This window comes from Lingula anatina, chromosome 6 (assembly GCF_051362555.1).
Source record: "Lingula anatina isolate TDL-2025a chromosome 6, LinAna3.0, whole genome shotgun sequence".
NCBI lineage: Eukaryota > Metazoa > Brachiopoda > Lingulata > Lingulida > Lingulidae > Lingula > Lingula anatina.
Window position 1 is genome coordinate 2,599,799 of NC_141772.1, and position 18,803 is coordinate 2,618,601.

The window sequence follows — 18,803 nt, forward strand, 5'->3', positions numbered from 1 at the left end:
GTAGCCATACATCCACTTCCTTTTTCAGAAAAAGGTACCTTTTTAACCCTTTTGTTGACCTAACTTGAGATATGGCATAGATCTTGGATCAAAATTTAATTCACAATGGACCTCTTTTAGGCAAAATACCCCCCCCCTCCTTCATTGCCTATGGGGATGTGTACTGTTGACAAATTACCATATCGGCAATTCTATCATACCATTCACCAAAACAAAATAATAAAATAAAAAATTAAAAAATAACAATAATAATAAATTAATTAATAAATAATAAATAAATCACAAAGAGCAGAGTTGAGCTCACCTTCTGTACCAGTTCCACCTCAGAGAAGCCGAGCCTGTCCAGGTTAGAGACATCAAAGATACCTCCAGTGGCTGCTGTGTCCACGCCTCCTGTACCACGCTTCTGCAGACGCAGGGCCTCCAGGATGTGTGGGAACCTCTCGTGGGTGGACAGCTTGGTCAAGCGTATGTGTACACCAGCGCGGAGCCCAGTGCCCAGATTGCTTGGGCAGGTGAGGATGTAGCCCAGGTGCTCATTCCACATGAATCCCTTATCCTTCCCCTTGATCAGCTCCTCCGTCTTATTCAGACCCTCGCAGAACCTGGTGAAGACCCTCTTCATGTTGCCTCCCTTCTCCATCGAGATAATGCGCATGTGGTCTTCCTCGTTCACCCAGACCAAGAAGTTCTTCAGCTCGTTGTGCCAGATGCCACGACCGTCGGGCCAGTCACGGCCCATTCCGGAGGACAGAAGGAGAGGAGAGACAGGTTTGTCGAACAGGAAGTGGTCATCAATCAGCTGCTGTTGTTGTGCCTCTGTCATGTTATTCAGGGGGTAGTACTGGCCCTTAAACTCGCCTTCCATTGAATCCAAAGCATCCTTTAACAACTTCTCGACAGCACGGCGCTCAGATCTACAACAGTGAGGAGGGAGGCAGTAGCCCTTGATGGAACGGCCAGTGCGTACGCGACAAGACAGGACGTATTTTTCATCCAGGTCATGTCCGCCCTCCAAGTTGAAGGGGTTGAGATCGGTCTTGTGCTTCATGTCCTTGGTGTAGCCGTTGTGACGCTTTTCAATGACAGGGTCGAAGAGTTCAGCGAAGGTTTCGTACGTCTCCTCATCACCAGCCACACAACCTGAAACAAAGTGAACGTATTGCTGTTAACATTTTCAATAATGCAAAGGACATATAAAATATTGATGATAATTAAAATTAATTAAATCAATTCAATAATAATTTCATTAAAAATATATAACTAGTGCCACAATTACTATATGACGGAAGACACCCTTTTAATATTAAGATCCCATAGCTTATAAACCAAACAGCATTACTTACCCACTGTATATATGAAAGGATGTCCAGGGTTGTCCACTCCAGTCTGGATGGCCTGGTCAAGAGTGAAACCAGTGGCCGTCTTCTTGTCCTTCAAACTTTCAAAGATGGCGGGGGTGAGACAGCGCGCCATCCAGTTGTTATGACAAGACAAATCGGGGAAGTTTCCTTCGGGTCTGTAGCAACCAAGAGGAATCAGCTCGTCGATGCTGTTGCCTGCTTGAAGAGCCTTCTCCATTTGGACCAGGAGGTCAACACCATTGATGACCATCTGGACAAGCTCTACTTCGGACTTGCCCAGACGATCGAGGTTGGAGATGTCAAAGACGCCTCCCTGAGCTGCTGTGTCCACACCACCGGTCCCGCGTTTCTGGAGGCGCAGGGTTTTCAAGATGTCATCAAACCTGATGGTCAATGACAATACAACTTTTAATTCATTTATGAGGAGATATTGTTTCATGTTTCCCTAAGGAACAGATATTTAAATCAATGACACTTCTAAATGGCATTCTTTAACAACAAATGTTCGGAATTATTTAATAACAAAAATTACAGTTTCAAGAGGACAATTTTGAAAAGATGACCACTATCTATTGTTATGCTATTATCTATGCTTAATCTAAAACAATTAGACTCATGCCTCAACAACGATGAGCACATTTCTCTTGTTAAATCTTTAAAAAGGAAACAATAACAAACTTAATAAGCAAATGCTTCAATTATATGAAGTGGACACAGTCATATCATTTAAATATTGACAAACTTTTAAACGTAAAAAACAACGTACAAAGTTTTATATTATATAAATAATCCCATGTTGTAGCACACACTCACATACCTTGCGTCCTTGCTGAGTAACTCCAGTTTTGCATGCACACCTGCACGCAGTCCCGTGCCCAGGTTGGAGGGGCAGGTGAGCACAAAGCCAAGGTGTTCATTCCACATAAACTGGTAGTTTTGCTTCTCCATGGCACTTTCAACCTGTGGAGAGATGATGTGAATGATTGGTTAAATTCAGACTTTGATATGCAACCACTAGTAATTTTGATATTTTCCTTTAAATTAACCAATCTATAACAAACATTACAGAATTGAATAATGGAAATTTCAAAAGATTTAAAGGTTTTTCTTGTCCATGGTACTTTTAACCTTCAGTTTGATTATAAGAAGGCTTAAATTACATATATAATTGTTTAAGCTCATAGGGAGGTATGAAGTATAGAAAATGCTATGGAACATAGTATTTGAAGTAAAGTATTTGAAGAAAAAAATACCTTCTTCAGTCCATCACAGAAGCGTTCAAACACAGCCTTCATGTTGCCTCCCTTCTCCATGGAGATCACACGGCAGTGGTCCTCCTCATTCACCCAGACCAAGAAGTTCTTGGCCTCGTTATGCCAGATGCCGCGAGCGTCGGGCCAATCACGTCCCATTCCAGAGGACAGAAGGAGAGGTGATACTGGCTTGTCGAACAGGAAGTGGTCGTTGATCAACTGTTCTTGGGTTTCCTCTGACATGCCAGTCAAGGGGTAGTATGTCCCTGGGGAAAGGAAAAAAGTTAAGTTTTATCAAGCATTAAATTTCTAAACAAGGCAGCAAAGCTGTCAAATGTACAGACAAAAAACAGAAAATAAAGATGCAAAAAAGGTCATTTTGTCAATTTTGATGCAATAATAAATAATGCTTATAATAGCACTGTCAGTCAACACTGAATTTTAATCTTGCACAACGGGTAACATGGTCAATAACAGGAGCAGACCCAGAGGTATTTTCTGACAGTATTACAAAGTATCTATGTTGATCCATCCTCCATTTTGATGGTCTTCCAACAGAAAAAAATAGATACCAGTCAATATAAAGTTAATAACCTGACTGTCTTCCGGAAGACCCAGAAGATGGTCTCAATCCACCCCTTCAATAAGATTACAGTTTCAGGACCATGAGAGTTCAAATTCACATTATGAAAGTCTCAATATTTGAAAAATGATGACAGTGCATAAAATAATATTACATAATGTTTAAAGACATAAAAAACAATACAACTGCTTATGTAGAAATACAGAAAATGTGCAGAGCCCCAGGCAGATGAGAGTTAAAAGTCACAAATGCAAGTGTTTGAGAAAAAATTATAAAGGAAAACAACAAAACTAGAAAAGCACTTTGAGAGTGCAGACCTCTGCCAAGGCAGCAATTGTTGATTATTATTGATAATTGATTGATTATTGATCCGGACCACCACCAAAAATTAATCATTGTCCTCTTTGGCCCACTTCCGACAGTTCCTGAAAATTTCTGCAAAATTGGTCCATAACTTTTTGTGTTATGTGGATGACAGACAAACAGGGGTGAAAATATAACCCCCTTGGCAGAGCTTGAGGTAAATATAATTCCAATGAAGATGCTATTCAAACATTTAATCTTCCAGTTTGATATATATATATATATATATATATATATATATATATATATATATATATATATATATATATATATATATATAACTAACTTATTTGCAATATTAAACAAAATTTACCTGCATAATTATCACTGCTTCCTTATTATTAATCTAGCAGAGAGCTTTACCTTTGGGAGTTTACAGGGAAATATCAACAAGTGTGCTTTACGTAATCTCATTTAATGGCCTATTAAAGCAAATGACTTTATAACTCTGAAATTAATCTAGTGATACCCAAGGGTAATTTACAGACTGACCCACTCAAAGGTCTTCAGGCCCATAAGTCACACCTTAAGAAAAGCACAAAACCATAATGCCCAAAATAGGAGACTACCAATCCTGATGCAATAATACATTATGTTTAACTGCACAGTCAACATCAACTTATGCACAACAGGTAACACAGACGAAAGTAAAAGCATAAGGCTCCAGGCCCATCAGAGTTCAAGTTTATACTTAGAAAGTGCCAGAATGAGAAAAATGAAAATTTCACAAAAAATGCATAAATACAATAAACATGATAATCCAATAGAGCTGGTTTTCTCATGAGCTGAAGGCCAATCCTAAAAATCGTACTTGTAAGTTTAAAATTATAATAAGTAGCACAGTTTTCTTTTCATAATGTTTGCAGTAGCAGTGCAAAAAGATTGTTGTCAATTTTGATGTAACATTACATAATAAATTAGAGAATTATTATCACCAATTTTTGTTTATTGACTATAAATAGGATGGACATGTAGAAAATATGATTACCATTTGGCTTCATGTCCATGGGAGCTCCGAGTCCCACAATGAATATGCCAAAAAGATAATGAATATTACACTAAAATGTATAACTTCCAGAAAAAGAAGCCAATTAGACTGCTTTTCTAACTCAGGCTGCATTTAAGTCCTGTGTTTCTTTTTTGAAAGTTTGACAGTCATAAGTAACACGGTTTTCCCATAATGGTCATCAAGGCAGCAGCACCAAAAATTGTGTTTTCTTCTATTTTGATGCAACATTACATAATGCTTAACAGCATACTGACCATCGATTTTTAATAATTAAATATAAGTGTCATGGATTTTCACAAAATGTGACTAGCATGGGTCTTCAAGCCCATGGAGGTTCTAAGTCACACCTTGGAAATGCCAATATGTGAAAAATTAAATTTTCACAAAAAACTGTTTAATTGCCAGAAAAATTTACCAAACAGACTGCATTGCCTACTGAAGCTGTATTTTAGTCCCATGTTTCTTTCCTGTAAGTTTGAGAACAGTAAGTGACATGATTTTCCTTAAATGGTCATCATGGGAGCACTGCCCAAAATAGGGGTTTCTTCAAATTTTGATGCAATATTACATAATGTTTTACAGCATAATGACCATCAATTTTTAATTATAAAATATTAGTATCATGGTTATTCAGAAAATGTAACTAGCAAAAGTCTTCAGGCCCATGGAACTTCAAAGTCACATATTGAAAATGCCAAAATGTAAACAAGACAGCACTGTTCTGAAATGGGTTTATTTCCATTTTTAACACTTTTTTAACATAAAACAAAATAAACAGTTTACTGCCATTTTTATATGACCAATGAAGAAAATTGATGAGATGGGAAAAGTATCAATAGAACAGTGTTAAATGTCCAACTTCCTCCATTCTGAGATTCTGAACATAGTGGATGAATGCATCTGAAAAACTGCAATGATATGAGTTTATTTCCATTTTTGACACTTTATTACACAATACATGATAACAAGTTTACCATCATTTTTACAAAATCAACTAACAATGTTGTAAAGATGCAGGAAATGTCAAACAAACACTTTTACGTATCTTATTAGTTCAATAATGAGACTGTTAACATGCTTAAGAATTGAATCTGAGGAAATGTGAAAAAAACAGTATAACTTCTAAAATAATGGCCCGATTATGCTGATTTTCGAACTCAACCTGCGTTTTAGTAAGATTGACCACTCCTGTGAGTATAATTACAATTGGCCAATCCGTTTTTCTTATATTGTGTTATCAGTGTTGCATTTATATTGAAAATAGTGAAAAAACAGCATAAATTCCCTCAAAATAGCCCAATCATGCTGATTTTCGAACTTGACCTGCGTATTATGAATATTCATCAGTTCTGTAAGTTTCAAGTCAAAAAGTAAAACGGTTTTCCACTTATCGTGTTATCGGTGCTGCATATATGCTGAAAAAAGTGAAAAAACAGCATAAATTACCTATAAGTGACCCGATCATGCTGATTTTCGAACTTGACCTGCGTATTATGAATATTCATCAGTTCTGTAAGTTTCAAGTCAAAAGGTAAAATGGTTTTCCACTTATAGTGTTATCGGTGCTGCATATATGCTGAAAAAAGTGAAAAAACAGCATAAATCCCCTAAAAGTGACCCGATCATGCTGATTTTCGAACTTGACCTGCGTATTATGAATATTCACCAGTTCTGTAAGTTTCAAGCCAAAAGCAAAAACGGTGTTCCACTTATCGTGTTATCGGTAAAAGTGCACGACGGCGCCGACGGCGACGACGGCGACGACGGCGACGACAGACGCAGATGATGGCTATATGTACAGACACATCTGTGTCTGTACATAAAAATGTCATAATTCTTTGTTCCTGTTGTAAATGATTTATAAGATGCCTTATCGAAATAGTGAATTATATAATTGGATAATAGTGATGGTTGAATAAATAAATAAATAAACAAATTCAGTGATAAAACTTACACATCAATGATATCTATTAACAAGGTTTATGTAAAGTTTAATCATTTAATACCAAAGATAACTCTGATAGTCAATAGTATATATTTCCAGGTCAAAAATAGGATACAATGGTATCAGAGATAAGAAAAATAAATTTTGAAAAAAAAAAGACATGTACCTTTGAGAGGGCCCTCTAGTGTGTCTAAGGCATCACACAGAATCTTCTCCACGTCGCGTCTCTCTGCACGTGTACAGAACGGAGGCAAGGAGTAGCCACGCACACTGCGTCCAGTACGCACGCGCACAGAGAACACGTAGGCTGGGTCCAAGTTTTCTCCTAGGTTAGAAAAACAGATGGGTATTTAAAGTTGGCCTTGACTTTATGTTTTATAAAATGTAAAAATAAATATAAATTGAAATTCTCAGCTGATACACTTACACAAAATTCTATGAAATCTTTCTTTGCAAATTTGCTACTATGTTTGGCATATGATTTACAAATCTAACTTAGGAATACAGCAACATAAAATCAGAATTTTAGTTGAATACTCAAATATCAAAAAAGTTTAATATGATAAAAAAACACTGATACTATAGAACAAATTTTCAACATGCCATTTTTTAAAACTGTGTTAAAAATAAATCTCTTTTGACCAAAACAAAGAGGTACACTACTAATCTTACACTCACCTCCAATGATTTTGGATGCATCTAAGTCAGTCTTGTGCTTGGCGCTCTTCTTGTAGCCGCCATGACGCCCTTCAATAACTGGGTCAAATAGTTCTGCGAAGGTGTCATAAGACTCCTCATCACCAGCCACACAACCTGTAGTTATATTACATATAAGTCATATAAAATATATAAAAACCCACATTTATTATCTATAAAACTAGTATAAATGTAAATAAATGATGCTGAGAGAGAGAGAGAGAGAGAGAGAGAGAGAGAGAGAGAGAGAGAGAGAGAGAGAGAGAGAGAGAGAGCTTCACTGACCCACTGTATAGATAAAAGGATGTCCAGGGTTGTCCACTCCAGTCTGGATGACCTCGTCCAGGGTGTAACCAGCAGGTGTTTTGAGGTCCTGAAGAGCGGCAAAGGTCTCTGGTGTGAGGCATTTTGCCATCCAATTGTTATGCTTGCTGAGTTCTGGGTAGTTAGGCAAGGTGCTGGGGTCCACTTTTCTAGAATTCAAAAGAATTGGTTTATGTTTTAAAGTTTTAAATGTGTCATCCAAATATAGGTCCTGTTTTACAAATAAATAAATATATAAATAAAAAAAGTAAAAAAAAAATCTTAATGTTTGCAGTATATGATCACCTCTACAAATAATTAAATATTGTTTTATCTGGGAGTCAAATCTCCTGAAAAAAGAGGAGTGAGGTTATCTTAGAATCAATTTTAGAATCATCATTTCAGGTATAACTTGACATTTTGACAGGTAAGTAATCTGAATCTTTCCAGAATTAGAAATTTAAACATGCCTGTGTTCATAAAAATATATTTAAAAAGATAATGGTTCTTATAAACACACTGGTGGGAGACTATACAAAAAGGAGTAAGAAGTAAGGATAGTAACAGGACCACAAATCATGAAATGTTAATCTAATACAACTGCATTTCCTTAAGTACCTAACATTGCACAACAAGAGAATATGAAGACAATGTCACAACCCAGACTTTCAATGGCTCTCTCAACTAACATATCCGTAGCTTTCACAACTGACCTAATTTACATGGTCACATCAGTATAATGTTACAAAATATTCGTGAGATCCGTAAATAAATAAATAAAAATAAAAACAAATAAATAAATGCCCACCACATTTCAGGCTTATCATGTTAGCTTATAAAATGTTTGCCACATTTTAAAATTAGCTTGCATATTTCAACATAACAAAAATATAAAAGAAATAATAATACTAGTACTTATTTTACAAAGTCATAATCCATCAGGTCCCTTTTATATTTATGTATGTCCTATTATTTTAATAATAATTACTTTAAAGTGTAAAATGTTTAACATTTACTCACTCCATTTCACTACTTCATAACTCATTTGCAGTTTGGTTGTAAACTTACACATAAAAAATAAACAATTTGATGAATCATACCTTTTCGCCTTGCCAAGCTAAAGTGACATTTACTTATGAAGCACAAATGACATTTTCCCACCCTCAGCTCTAAATTCAGTAAAACAATAAACCAAATTTAACAAAATTTTACGCATTCCCAAATACGGTATATCATGTCAAAATGTTAGAGGGGTTGTCAAACTTTGACTTTATTCATATCATTCTTTAAGTTGTCAGAGGTTTCTGTGCATTCACTAGCTAGCAGACCTTTTATTTAAACTTACATACTTCTACTTGAAATTAATTCACTACTACTATCTTTGATGGTTCTTGGATCAAAATGCCATGACTCCCTGGTAAAAACATGATTAGTCTCTTTAAAAACTATTCACCTTACCTTATACAACTTTTTGTCTAGTGTGGTATTAATTGTTACGCATGAGTTTTTTAATGGAAGTTAGCTTTGTAAACCATTCATTATCTTCTTTATTCAAAACTCTCTGGGGAGCATATTAACAGTAACTCATACCAGTGCTACTTTGTTTAATCACGATGGCTTTTAATTTGACACCATGTCTGTAGGGATACATCACAGTCTGCGTGTGACAAAATTTGACAGGTGCGTTTTGGTTTACTTCCCTACTCCACCTGTACGTAAGCTTATCTCATAGTCAACCAATGAGATAACATACAACATTGCCCGTCACCGCATTCAGCGCCATACCAACGGGACAAACTCAAACTGTAATCAGCCCCATGAAAAATGATAAATCAATACGCTGTCTTTGTTGTTAAGTCAATGTTTACAAACAACGCTATGGACCTATGCAAGGTTGCTCCACATAATTACCTATGTTTGATACAACTGGAGTAAATATTTAATTCAGCTTGTTAAAAGTTGCTGGGTAAATTTTTAGAAAAAAAATGTTTTGTACTTCGTACTTGCTTCGGAACCTTTGATACCTCATGCATATCGATTTGCCTTTTGATGGGGGAAAAAATAAAAAAGATTTATTTTTACATGAAGGGTAAAAAAACTACCAGTTGATTTTATAGTAAATTTGATTCATAATAACAATTTAGATAAAAAATTAACCACTAAAAACTGATTATTATTATTATTATTAGGAAGAATAGTAGTTTCCATAGTTTTACTGAACACCAAAAATTCAGAAAACAATGCCAAAACAAGGGCTTATATATATTATGATACTGAAATATTATCTAACTCTCCTAACATGTATCCTGACATGACCCCTTGTAACACCAAGCTCCAAGCTCATACTAAAATGGCTATAACTAACCTCCATTATAAAAAACAATAAATGCTTCAACTATTTTTTTAATATACAATTCCACTTCATCGAAGTTTGAAGACTGACAAATTTGAACCTACTAGTTACCCCCCCCCCCCCCCCCCCCCACACACACACACACACACACACCCTTCTGTAATCTTCTGATCTTCAGAAATCATAGGAATTCTTTTTAAAAAAATATATCCTCGTCAAACCTAATTCAGGGACTCTGTGCTCAGATTATCACCAAATGAGCTCCAGTGAGCAACAACCATGCTATCTATACCAAAGAAAATGGCATGTCTTAAATTCCAATTTCTCTTCAGCTAAATTTCTGTTGATTTGGCCTTTAAAGTCTTATCTGAATAAATAACCTCATCAAATCAAGAAAGAAAAAGAAACCCTCTAGTGAACCTTATTTCTGCATGTTATTATTTACGGTAATTTGGAAGACAGAAAATTCAATATTACAACTTAAAACCCTCATTTTCCTCTCTCCAATCCAACATTCCAGTGGAGGAAGCCCACTTCTCATCAATTAAATATCTGACATAAAACCTACTAGGCCTCTTATTCTCTAATAGCATTCAAAATTCAATAAATGGTGTTAAAAATAAAACACCACGCTCTTTTACATTTCCTGTATATCTCGTCCTGTCTCGACAGACTGAGACAAAGGCGTCTATGTGCTGCTTTGTGGAAGAACAGAGAACATCTTGCAGTGACATTTGGGGACCATTTTAATAAGTATTGACTCTGCATTGATCTCACCACAGCTTACAAATCAACCAAGGAAATGCATCGTCATTTCATACGGCAAGCTTTTCGCATTGTTGGCATTGATCAATATTAGCTGGGAGGATTTTGCTATGGAACACTGCTATGTGGATTTCTTATCGAGGCAGTCTAAAAAAATTATATATAAATTCTGTTCTCATGTTAACTTCTGTGGTGAAAAGTTGCTTGAACTGCCAGTGTACTTGTATGTCACTGTCACATGGTATTTTGTTAATCTTTTCGAAAAAAAAAAGATAATAAGCTATCTTTTCTTCATTGTACATATTGTTATTTAAGTTAATGAAAATATGAATTTGCAGTGAAGAATAGAAATATGAAATGGGAAGATGTCTGAAATGTCAAAAATCAATAAAAATGGGATATTTACTATCATATCAAAGTGGGATACAGCAGATCAAAGTGGGAGATGAGTGGGACAACAGATTAAAGTGGGAGATGGGTGGGACAACAGATTTAAGTGGGATATGACGACACAAAGTGAGAAATGGCAGAATAAAGTGAGACATAACATATTAAAGTGGGATGGGGCAAAAAAATTTTATAGTACACAGCAAATACAAATGGGATATGGTGGAGCGTTGTAAAAAATGACTGAAAATTGTGGGACTAAACAGATTTAAGTGGGACAATGATGACTGAGATATAGCAGAAAATAAATGAAGGACAAAAAGTGGGATATGACCTTACTAAATGGGAAATGACAGAATGAGGTACAAATCCCAAGAATTTGGGGAACAAAACAATCCAGGATCTGAGAAGACTTAGACTGAATCCACAGCAAAAGAAACTGCTATATATACAGCTTCAAGTACAGGGTGTGACCTTTCTAAATACTCTCCTGCCTCAGTTAGCTCTAACTAGAGTTTCCTCATATTCATTACCTGACTGGTTCATTATCTGGGCATGCTTTATCACTTGTAAAAAAATATAAACAACAAAATAAAATAATAATGAAATGAAAAATAAAAATAAATAAATAAAACAGCTACACAGCTACACTGGGTATTTAATTTTTCAACTTATCCATTTGTATAATTCTATTTTCATTACCTATAAGTTTACTTCAAAGTTTATACAAATTATGTCTAAAAATTCATACATGTATAGCTATTTACCAGAGTCAGTTATAATAAAATTGCTCTTACACATCTACCAAAAGCTACACAACTACAGGGGAGTGGGTAAACCTATTAAGCTGTGCATTGCCTCACATTCAAAAACAGTAATAGAACTCTAAAACAAAGATGAAAAAATTCCTACAGCACCATTATGACAGTTCTAGAAGACTTAAAAAGATGATAAAAATGAGGTAATAGTTCTGATGACACCCCAATAAACAGGTTTTTAATGATAAAGTTCCTGTTTGTCATCTGGACTACAAAAGTTTGCCTTAATATACGCTGCCGTTTCGAAAATAACCACACACTTACATATGCTATCAAGAGATCAGTTGTGAGCTTCTATAGCTATATCTATATATTCTGTTCAGTGTTTTATGATTGTGCTACCCTGGGATCTTAAAAGTAAATTATGGAGTGTACTAGTGGAAAATAGATAGGGATGTTAGGCTGATCAATTTACACAGGGATACAATGCAGACTAGCTGTGAAATCTATTGATTCAATATGGGAATCTCACTGGGCAGAAATAACCTAGAAGTATCTAAATGAGGGATGTGGCATTATTTTTATCTCTTTGCAAACTAAGATTGTCTGGTTTGTCAAGATGTGACGGAAAAAAACAACAGTTGTTGGAAGTGATAGCATTTGATAGCACATTACTGATTAACTCAAATAATTCTAAAAAATTCACTTTTGGTACATAAGGATTTTCAGATATTAATATTTGATCAATTTCTTTTCTTAATATACTATTAAATTTGAATATTTTCTTCTGCTGTTGTTGTATCAAATCTTGAATAAATAATCAATGGTGCAGCAATTCTAGCTACATACAATTATCTAAGACTATCCATACATTATGTAAGTGCATCTGCTTCAAATGGAGGTGCTATCAAATACCTGACGAATGTCACAGTTAATAACTTTAGATACCTGATAACTAAGTTTTTTCTAACCACTATCTAACTACCAGACTATCTAATATTATCTTATCTCTATTACATTACCACTACGGTATTTTTTTAATCTACCACTGCTCTTAAAGTTCCTTGACAAATTAGTGGGATATCATTGCTTTCCTTTACATCAGGTTGAAATGTCATCTAGGTGTAGTGCAAGGAGGGAAAACTGTTTTTTTTTCTATCAAACTAAAGAGGGTGTAGATAGAAAACCAGAACTTGTGAACAACTATATCAGAATGTCTGTTCTAATCTAATCTCTTAAGGGATTAAATTACACAGGGTTTATACATACTCCTTATTGGCAGCTGGCCCACTGGAAAAAAGCAACCAAAAGGATATCGTTTTAAATGTGGGTCTGATTTTTGTAAGTCTTAAAATCTAACAGGACTGCCATGAAATTGGAAATTCAAACTCAACTTCTGTAGCAGTTAATAATTAATGCAACTGAAACTTTGAATGAATTAAAATAAAGTTTAAGAATTATAAATGAACATACTGATAAGTACTCAAATAAGCTTTGGTAAAATTACTCAATAAGCAGTGAAAGCAAATTGACAAATGCATATGAATAATCTGAAATGAAAAATGATACGCAAAAACAAATGCTAAGCAAGTTGTGTATTAAACAATATTTGTCAATGAATAAAATAATCATTTAAAGTAATTTTTTTAATAATTATGAAAAAAATGTGCAAAACCAATACGGCTAATAAGTGATCTATTGTCAAATGGAATATCTTGGTGCCACAATGACTTTTAAACAGCAAGCTCTAAAAAGACTATTATTATTATTAAATCAACTTTTAAAAAGGAGGGAACAATAAATATATTAAAAGAAAGAAGTCCCCAAAAAGATTAATCACCTTTTCAAAAGAAAGAAAGAATAAATATATTTCTGTAAAAGGCACGGAAGGATAAAATTTAGATTCCATCCACAGCTTGGGGTGTCTATTAGAATTCCTTGTGATCCATACTACAACCACACTACGCCATCACAGATAACAAATTGCCAAATTTGGACAGAATGAAAAGCACATTAGGCAAGGCAGCAATCAATAAATATTACATTAGTAGTCTCCCTTGTGTCTCAGACATGAAGCCAAGTGCGATGTTCAAGTGTGTCTAACGTCCATCACAAGCTGTGAAACATACTCAAGCCGCACGCATATATGCACCCACGCCAAGACTCATGCTAGCTAAGATATTAGTCAAGCATCATTCTTCTACTGAATGCTGAGGAATATTTGAGGACGGCTTTGAATTTTTTTTCAAAAATTTAAACCGTTTTACCACTAAATTTCAGAATATGATACTACAATGCTTCTTTTACTAAATATTAAAGAGATATTTTCAATGTTGAGAATGGCCACCATTCCTCCCCCCCCCCCCAAAAAAAAAAAAAAAAAAGAAAAAAAAACTCATACCTTTGCCTCATTGGTCTTCAATAACATTATACTATGGGTTCCAGAAGAGCATAAAAATATATTTTTAAAAAGTAATAAACCTATTTCCCGTTGATATGGTGATTAAAACAATAGCCATACAGCCAGTACAAAAAAAATGCTAGCATGACCTCTGTTAATGGAACTTGGGGGTTATAGCACACTAGGGTAAATATTAGAACAATTCTACCAACTTAAAGTGACAAAGCTCTATTGTATTATACGGCAGTGAAACATTAATCGCCAGACACACCCATTTCAATATCAGACTGTCAGAGGGGTTATGGGCAAAAAGTAAATTAAGTAAATAAACGAGAGCTCACAAATCATAAAGAGAGTTAATGCAGATTATAGCTATAATGTAGAATGTTAATACCTCTTAACTAAGAGGTATGAGGAGAGGAGGTTATTTTTATGATATAATATTATTATTTCTTTTCAATTCTAAACACAATATAATGTTGTCATCCCAAAAGTCCACTCGTCTTCAGAAAAGGGTTTATCCTATATCTAATAATGGCATTCATCTACAAGGTTATAAGTTACCAGCTAATATAATAACCACAAGAAGTAGATACAATATCTACAGGGGTTAATTCTCTGAGCTACAGAAAAAAAGAAATGTAAATTATGTTATTCTGTGTCTAGGGTAAATGTACTGGGATTATGTAATCTAGGTTATTTTCTAAATGGGAAATATGATGTCTTGGTGGGGGGTCCATCCCCACCTCTACCTACGCTCTAGCTCCTCCCTGCTTGGTGTCACTGTAATGATCATAACAAAACAATATTAATAAACAAACAAAAAAAAAGACAAACAAAAGACAAAAATAAAAAACACTTTAGAATTATACAAGTGTCAATTATTTCTGTGTGTTTGTATGTTCCATTCACTTTTTTTTAATTGGATAAAGTTAATTTTTGTAACCACCTGTCATAACTACCCGTATATGCTTATCAAAACCCCATTTTTCCACTCACAGCCTAATAGATGGAAAACATATGGAAATTGAACCAAAAATGAAGTGATTTTAACATAGTTGCCTTAAGTCCATGCATGTTTGTCACAACTGACAAATTAATCATCCCCTATAACAATGTGGAAACACTAAAAGTGAATTTTATGACTTCATTTACACATGTTTTTCCGTGTTTCCTATCCCTGAGGTATAAATATAAGTGACAAACAAGTGTAGTAGACTTACTAGGTAGAGCAAATAGTGGCTCCATGGCATAAAAAATAATTACAATAAGATGAGGTGGGTCGAAAATCTATTGTAATATTAATAATAATAATAAGTTAACTTAATTATTGTTAAAATATCATTGATAAGCATGATTAAACAATATTTAATACTGAAAGGAGTGACAAATGTTTTTGCTGTTGCCAATAAAACAGGTCAAATACATTGATCACAATTAATGTATCAATAATTCTACACCATAATTTGATTTAATAAATTTCCCTTTTTTTTTAATTGAAGCAAACTGGCCCAGCTATGACAACCTTTCCTAACGCAGTCTCAACGCAAGTCTCTGGTCCTCTGCCTGTAGACAGTAAAATTTTGTTTCGACCATAACATTGTAGACTTTTCAAAATGAGTGAATTAAGTGGTAGAACATGGCCATTAAATTTTATTTGATCTAAATTTTTCAAAAGACTTTTTTCTGAAATGTAACAATGTTTGACAAAATCAAGGTCTTATTATTTCCAATATTAATGCAATAGTCGTATTGACATTTTTATTCATACCAGTGAATACTGGTTAGGACCGGTCCACATGGCCTGAACGCCGAAAAGTTAATGTCACAGACTGCAAATGTGACATGCATATAAATTAAAACGTACCTGGGAAGTCTGAGTCTGAGTCACAGCCTTATCGTAGATTACAACACGGCTTTCAATAAAATATTTGCTTTAGGTGTAATATCAATTGTGCTGTAGTTGAGGCACGTTTTGTTCACCCAGTGCTGTGTTATTCTACACAATTATGCTGCATTTGTAAAATTTAAATGCTGCTTTTGTAAATTTGCATCCATTCATAGAGGCAGGGTATTTGAGGAGTGCTCAAGCATCAACTCTTGGGCACATTTCTTAGTATATGATTACAATTACAGTAAATCAGAATTCTTTGTGAAAATGAGACTTAGACAAGGTGTAGATGTGTGCAGGCGTATGTCTACATGTGTGTGTGTGTGTGTGTGTGTGTGTGTGTGGACACAAAATTACAGAAATTGAACATTTTTGAAAAAAAAACTAGCTCAGAAAATAATCCTGGTATAAAAATAAAGCCACCTTTCATATAAACATCACTAACTTTGTGAGATAATATTTTTAAAACTAAATTTTTTAAAAATATATCCCAAAACTCAGACCAGGTCAGTGAGCAATACTAAATTAAGGAGAAAAAAGCTCTGAGGTCCTAATTCCTAGATCTCTATTGACTATTCTCCATGCTGCAGGGAACATAGTGTAACAGTATATGCCTCCCTCAAAAATCAATCAATTATCAGATAGATACCAAGTACAAACAAGTAAATGGCAGCATTATCGACCGCATTTTGGACAGCCTTTGTATCTTGTCCTCTTCTTTTCTTGCTTTACCAGATGGTCTTATTAGATTAATCCTTTCCATTCTTAATCTGGCTTAAAGCTAAGTGAAAATTGATCCAGACGCTGTAAATCTAGCACCTAACAGTGACATGGAAGCAACATACCAAGTGTTTAAGTACACACTTAATTGTTGTACACATACATATGAGAAGTACTGAAGTATATGTTCTTTATCTGATTGATAGTTTTTGTCTCCTGTAAAATGCATCACAAATACATCAACAGGTACTTCACTTAAACTTGGGTTAGATAATCACAGTGTGTGTGTGTGTGTGTGTGTGCGCACGCACATGAATGTGTGCATGCGTGTGTGTGTGTGTGTGTGTGTGTTTTTGTGGGTCTTCATATGCATGTTTGTAAATTGACAAACCATATCACCTACCACCTCATCAAAAAACAAAACATGCTGATATTGACTATTGATCCAATGGTCCATCTTTTTCTCATTGCAACCTACATATATATTTCACCAGGTCCATTTGAATCCTTCCAACACACAATTTCATATCCATAATGTATCAAGTATCTTTAAACATGATTCATTATAAATGCTACAAAAAAAAAAAAAATAATAATAATAATAATAAATTAATAACTAAGTAGATAAAATTTTGAAAGGTACTTACCCTCCCTTCCTCTGATCTGAAAAAAGAATTAAAGTGTATATATTAATAACTTGATACCACTTAATAGTACTAAATAACTATCGTATTGGTCATATAAAAGAAATAAACTTTTCTGTACAGTCATTCAGAGGGGAAACTCTCCCGGCATATAATACTGCATGCACAATAAGTCCTAGCTCCCAGATAAGGTGCTTATATGATTTAAACTCACTGCTTTTTACAAATTAAAATGATACAAGCTAAATTATGAGCATAAAAACTAGATCTAATGATAATTATCAAGCTTATTAGAAATTATTTTCAATTGGAGTGAAAAAAAAATGTTAAGATAATGGCATACCAAGAGAAATATGTAGAAGTCTAATTACAGCATAACCCACAATGTCCAAGGAATCATTGCAAGCTTTTCAGAAGCACAAAAAATTAACAAACAAAGAGCTAGAAAACAATCAAGTGAACTGGCACTTATGCAAGTATTTTTTCCTGCACAATACAAAGAACACCAAAGTTCTTTGAAGCTAAAAATGATGAGTTTCGGAAAAAGAGTTAATATACTCTAGAATGCACTAGAAAATCAAATGATAAAAAAGGCACATATTTGTCTTGTAAAAAGGCAATGGCAAAGTTTAAATGAAGAAATCAGAATCCTGTATTTTGAGGTTGCTCTCTCTGCTGCATCGTCCGTACAGTAGTCTCAGAGGGTGAGTCCACACATTTTTATAGAAGAAAGTGCAACAAGAACGAAACACAAAAGGCTCCATAAAATGCACTGGTATGTCTTCATAAAACTCACTTGCATGACCTTTTCCCTGAGGTTTTTGACCAGGCCGCTGGTTATTATCTGGGGCACAAGCATGCAAGTTAGTATAATTAATGAGCAACAGACTACAGTAAAGCGAGCACTACCGACTAGCTATTACTGATAGCCTGCAAGATCTAGCTAGTTAAAAATTGCGTGCATACACACCATAATTAATATCAAGTCTAGGGGTTTCTAATATTTAGTATTAAAAGTACAACGCTAATACGAAAACAGGAAGTGCAGCTCTATTCCTGCTGCAAGCTGCATCGTCAGATAATCCTGCCAGCTTTACTCGCTGCAGACAAAGTACAAAGCTGAGGAAGCAGTGCAATTATGGTGGCACTTACTTGGCGAAGTTTCCGCCGCTTTTGAGCCTCCACATCCCATTTTGAGCCCTAGTTTGCGTCTTAATATGTGTTTGACTGATTGAAAGGTATAATTATGGTATAACCTTGCAGACTTTCTACTAAATTTGCCGAACAACGTGATTTGGGTCCCAGCGCACTACCTTTCAACTGTTTCCAAGGTGACTCCAAGCCGCGCATGCGCGCTATCAATTTTTT

General features: G+C 34.8%; 1 protein-coding gene across 1 annotated transcript; it reads right to left on the reverse strand.

Annotated features, from left to right (window-relative positions):
• Nucleotides 1–42: 42 nt before the first annotated feature.
• LOC106169808 (creatine kinase, flagellar) lies at nt 43–18,795 on the reverse strand. Its single transcript, XM_087015108.1, has 13 exons — nt 18,588–18,795; nt 18,232–18,279; nt 17,439–17,454; nt 14,937–14,963; nt 13,049–13,069; nt 7,499–7,686; nt 7,196–7,330; nt 6,684–6,842; nt 2,618–2,883; nt 2,182–2,324; nt 1,347–1,747; nt 305–1,143; nt 43–63 (listed from the first exon to the last, which is right to left on the reverse strand). Exons 1-13 carry the CDS (start codon nt 18,625–18,627, stop codon nt 43–45), a joined length of 2,304 nt encoding a protein of 767 aa, XP_086871234.1. The 5' UTR covers nt 18,628–18,795.
• Between the last annotated feature and the right edge of the window lie 8 nt (nt 18,796–18,803).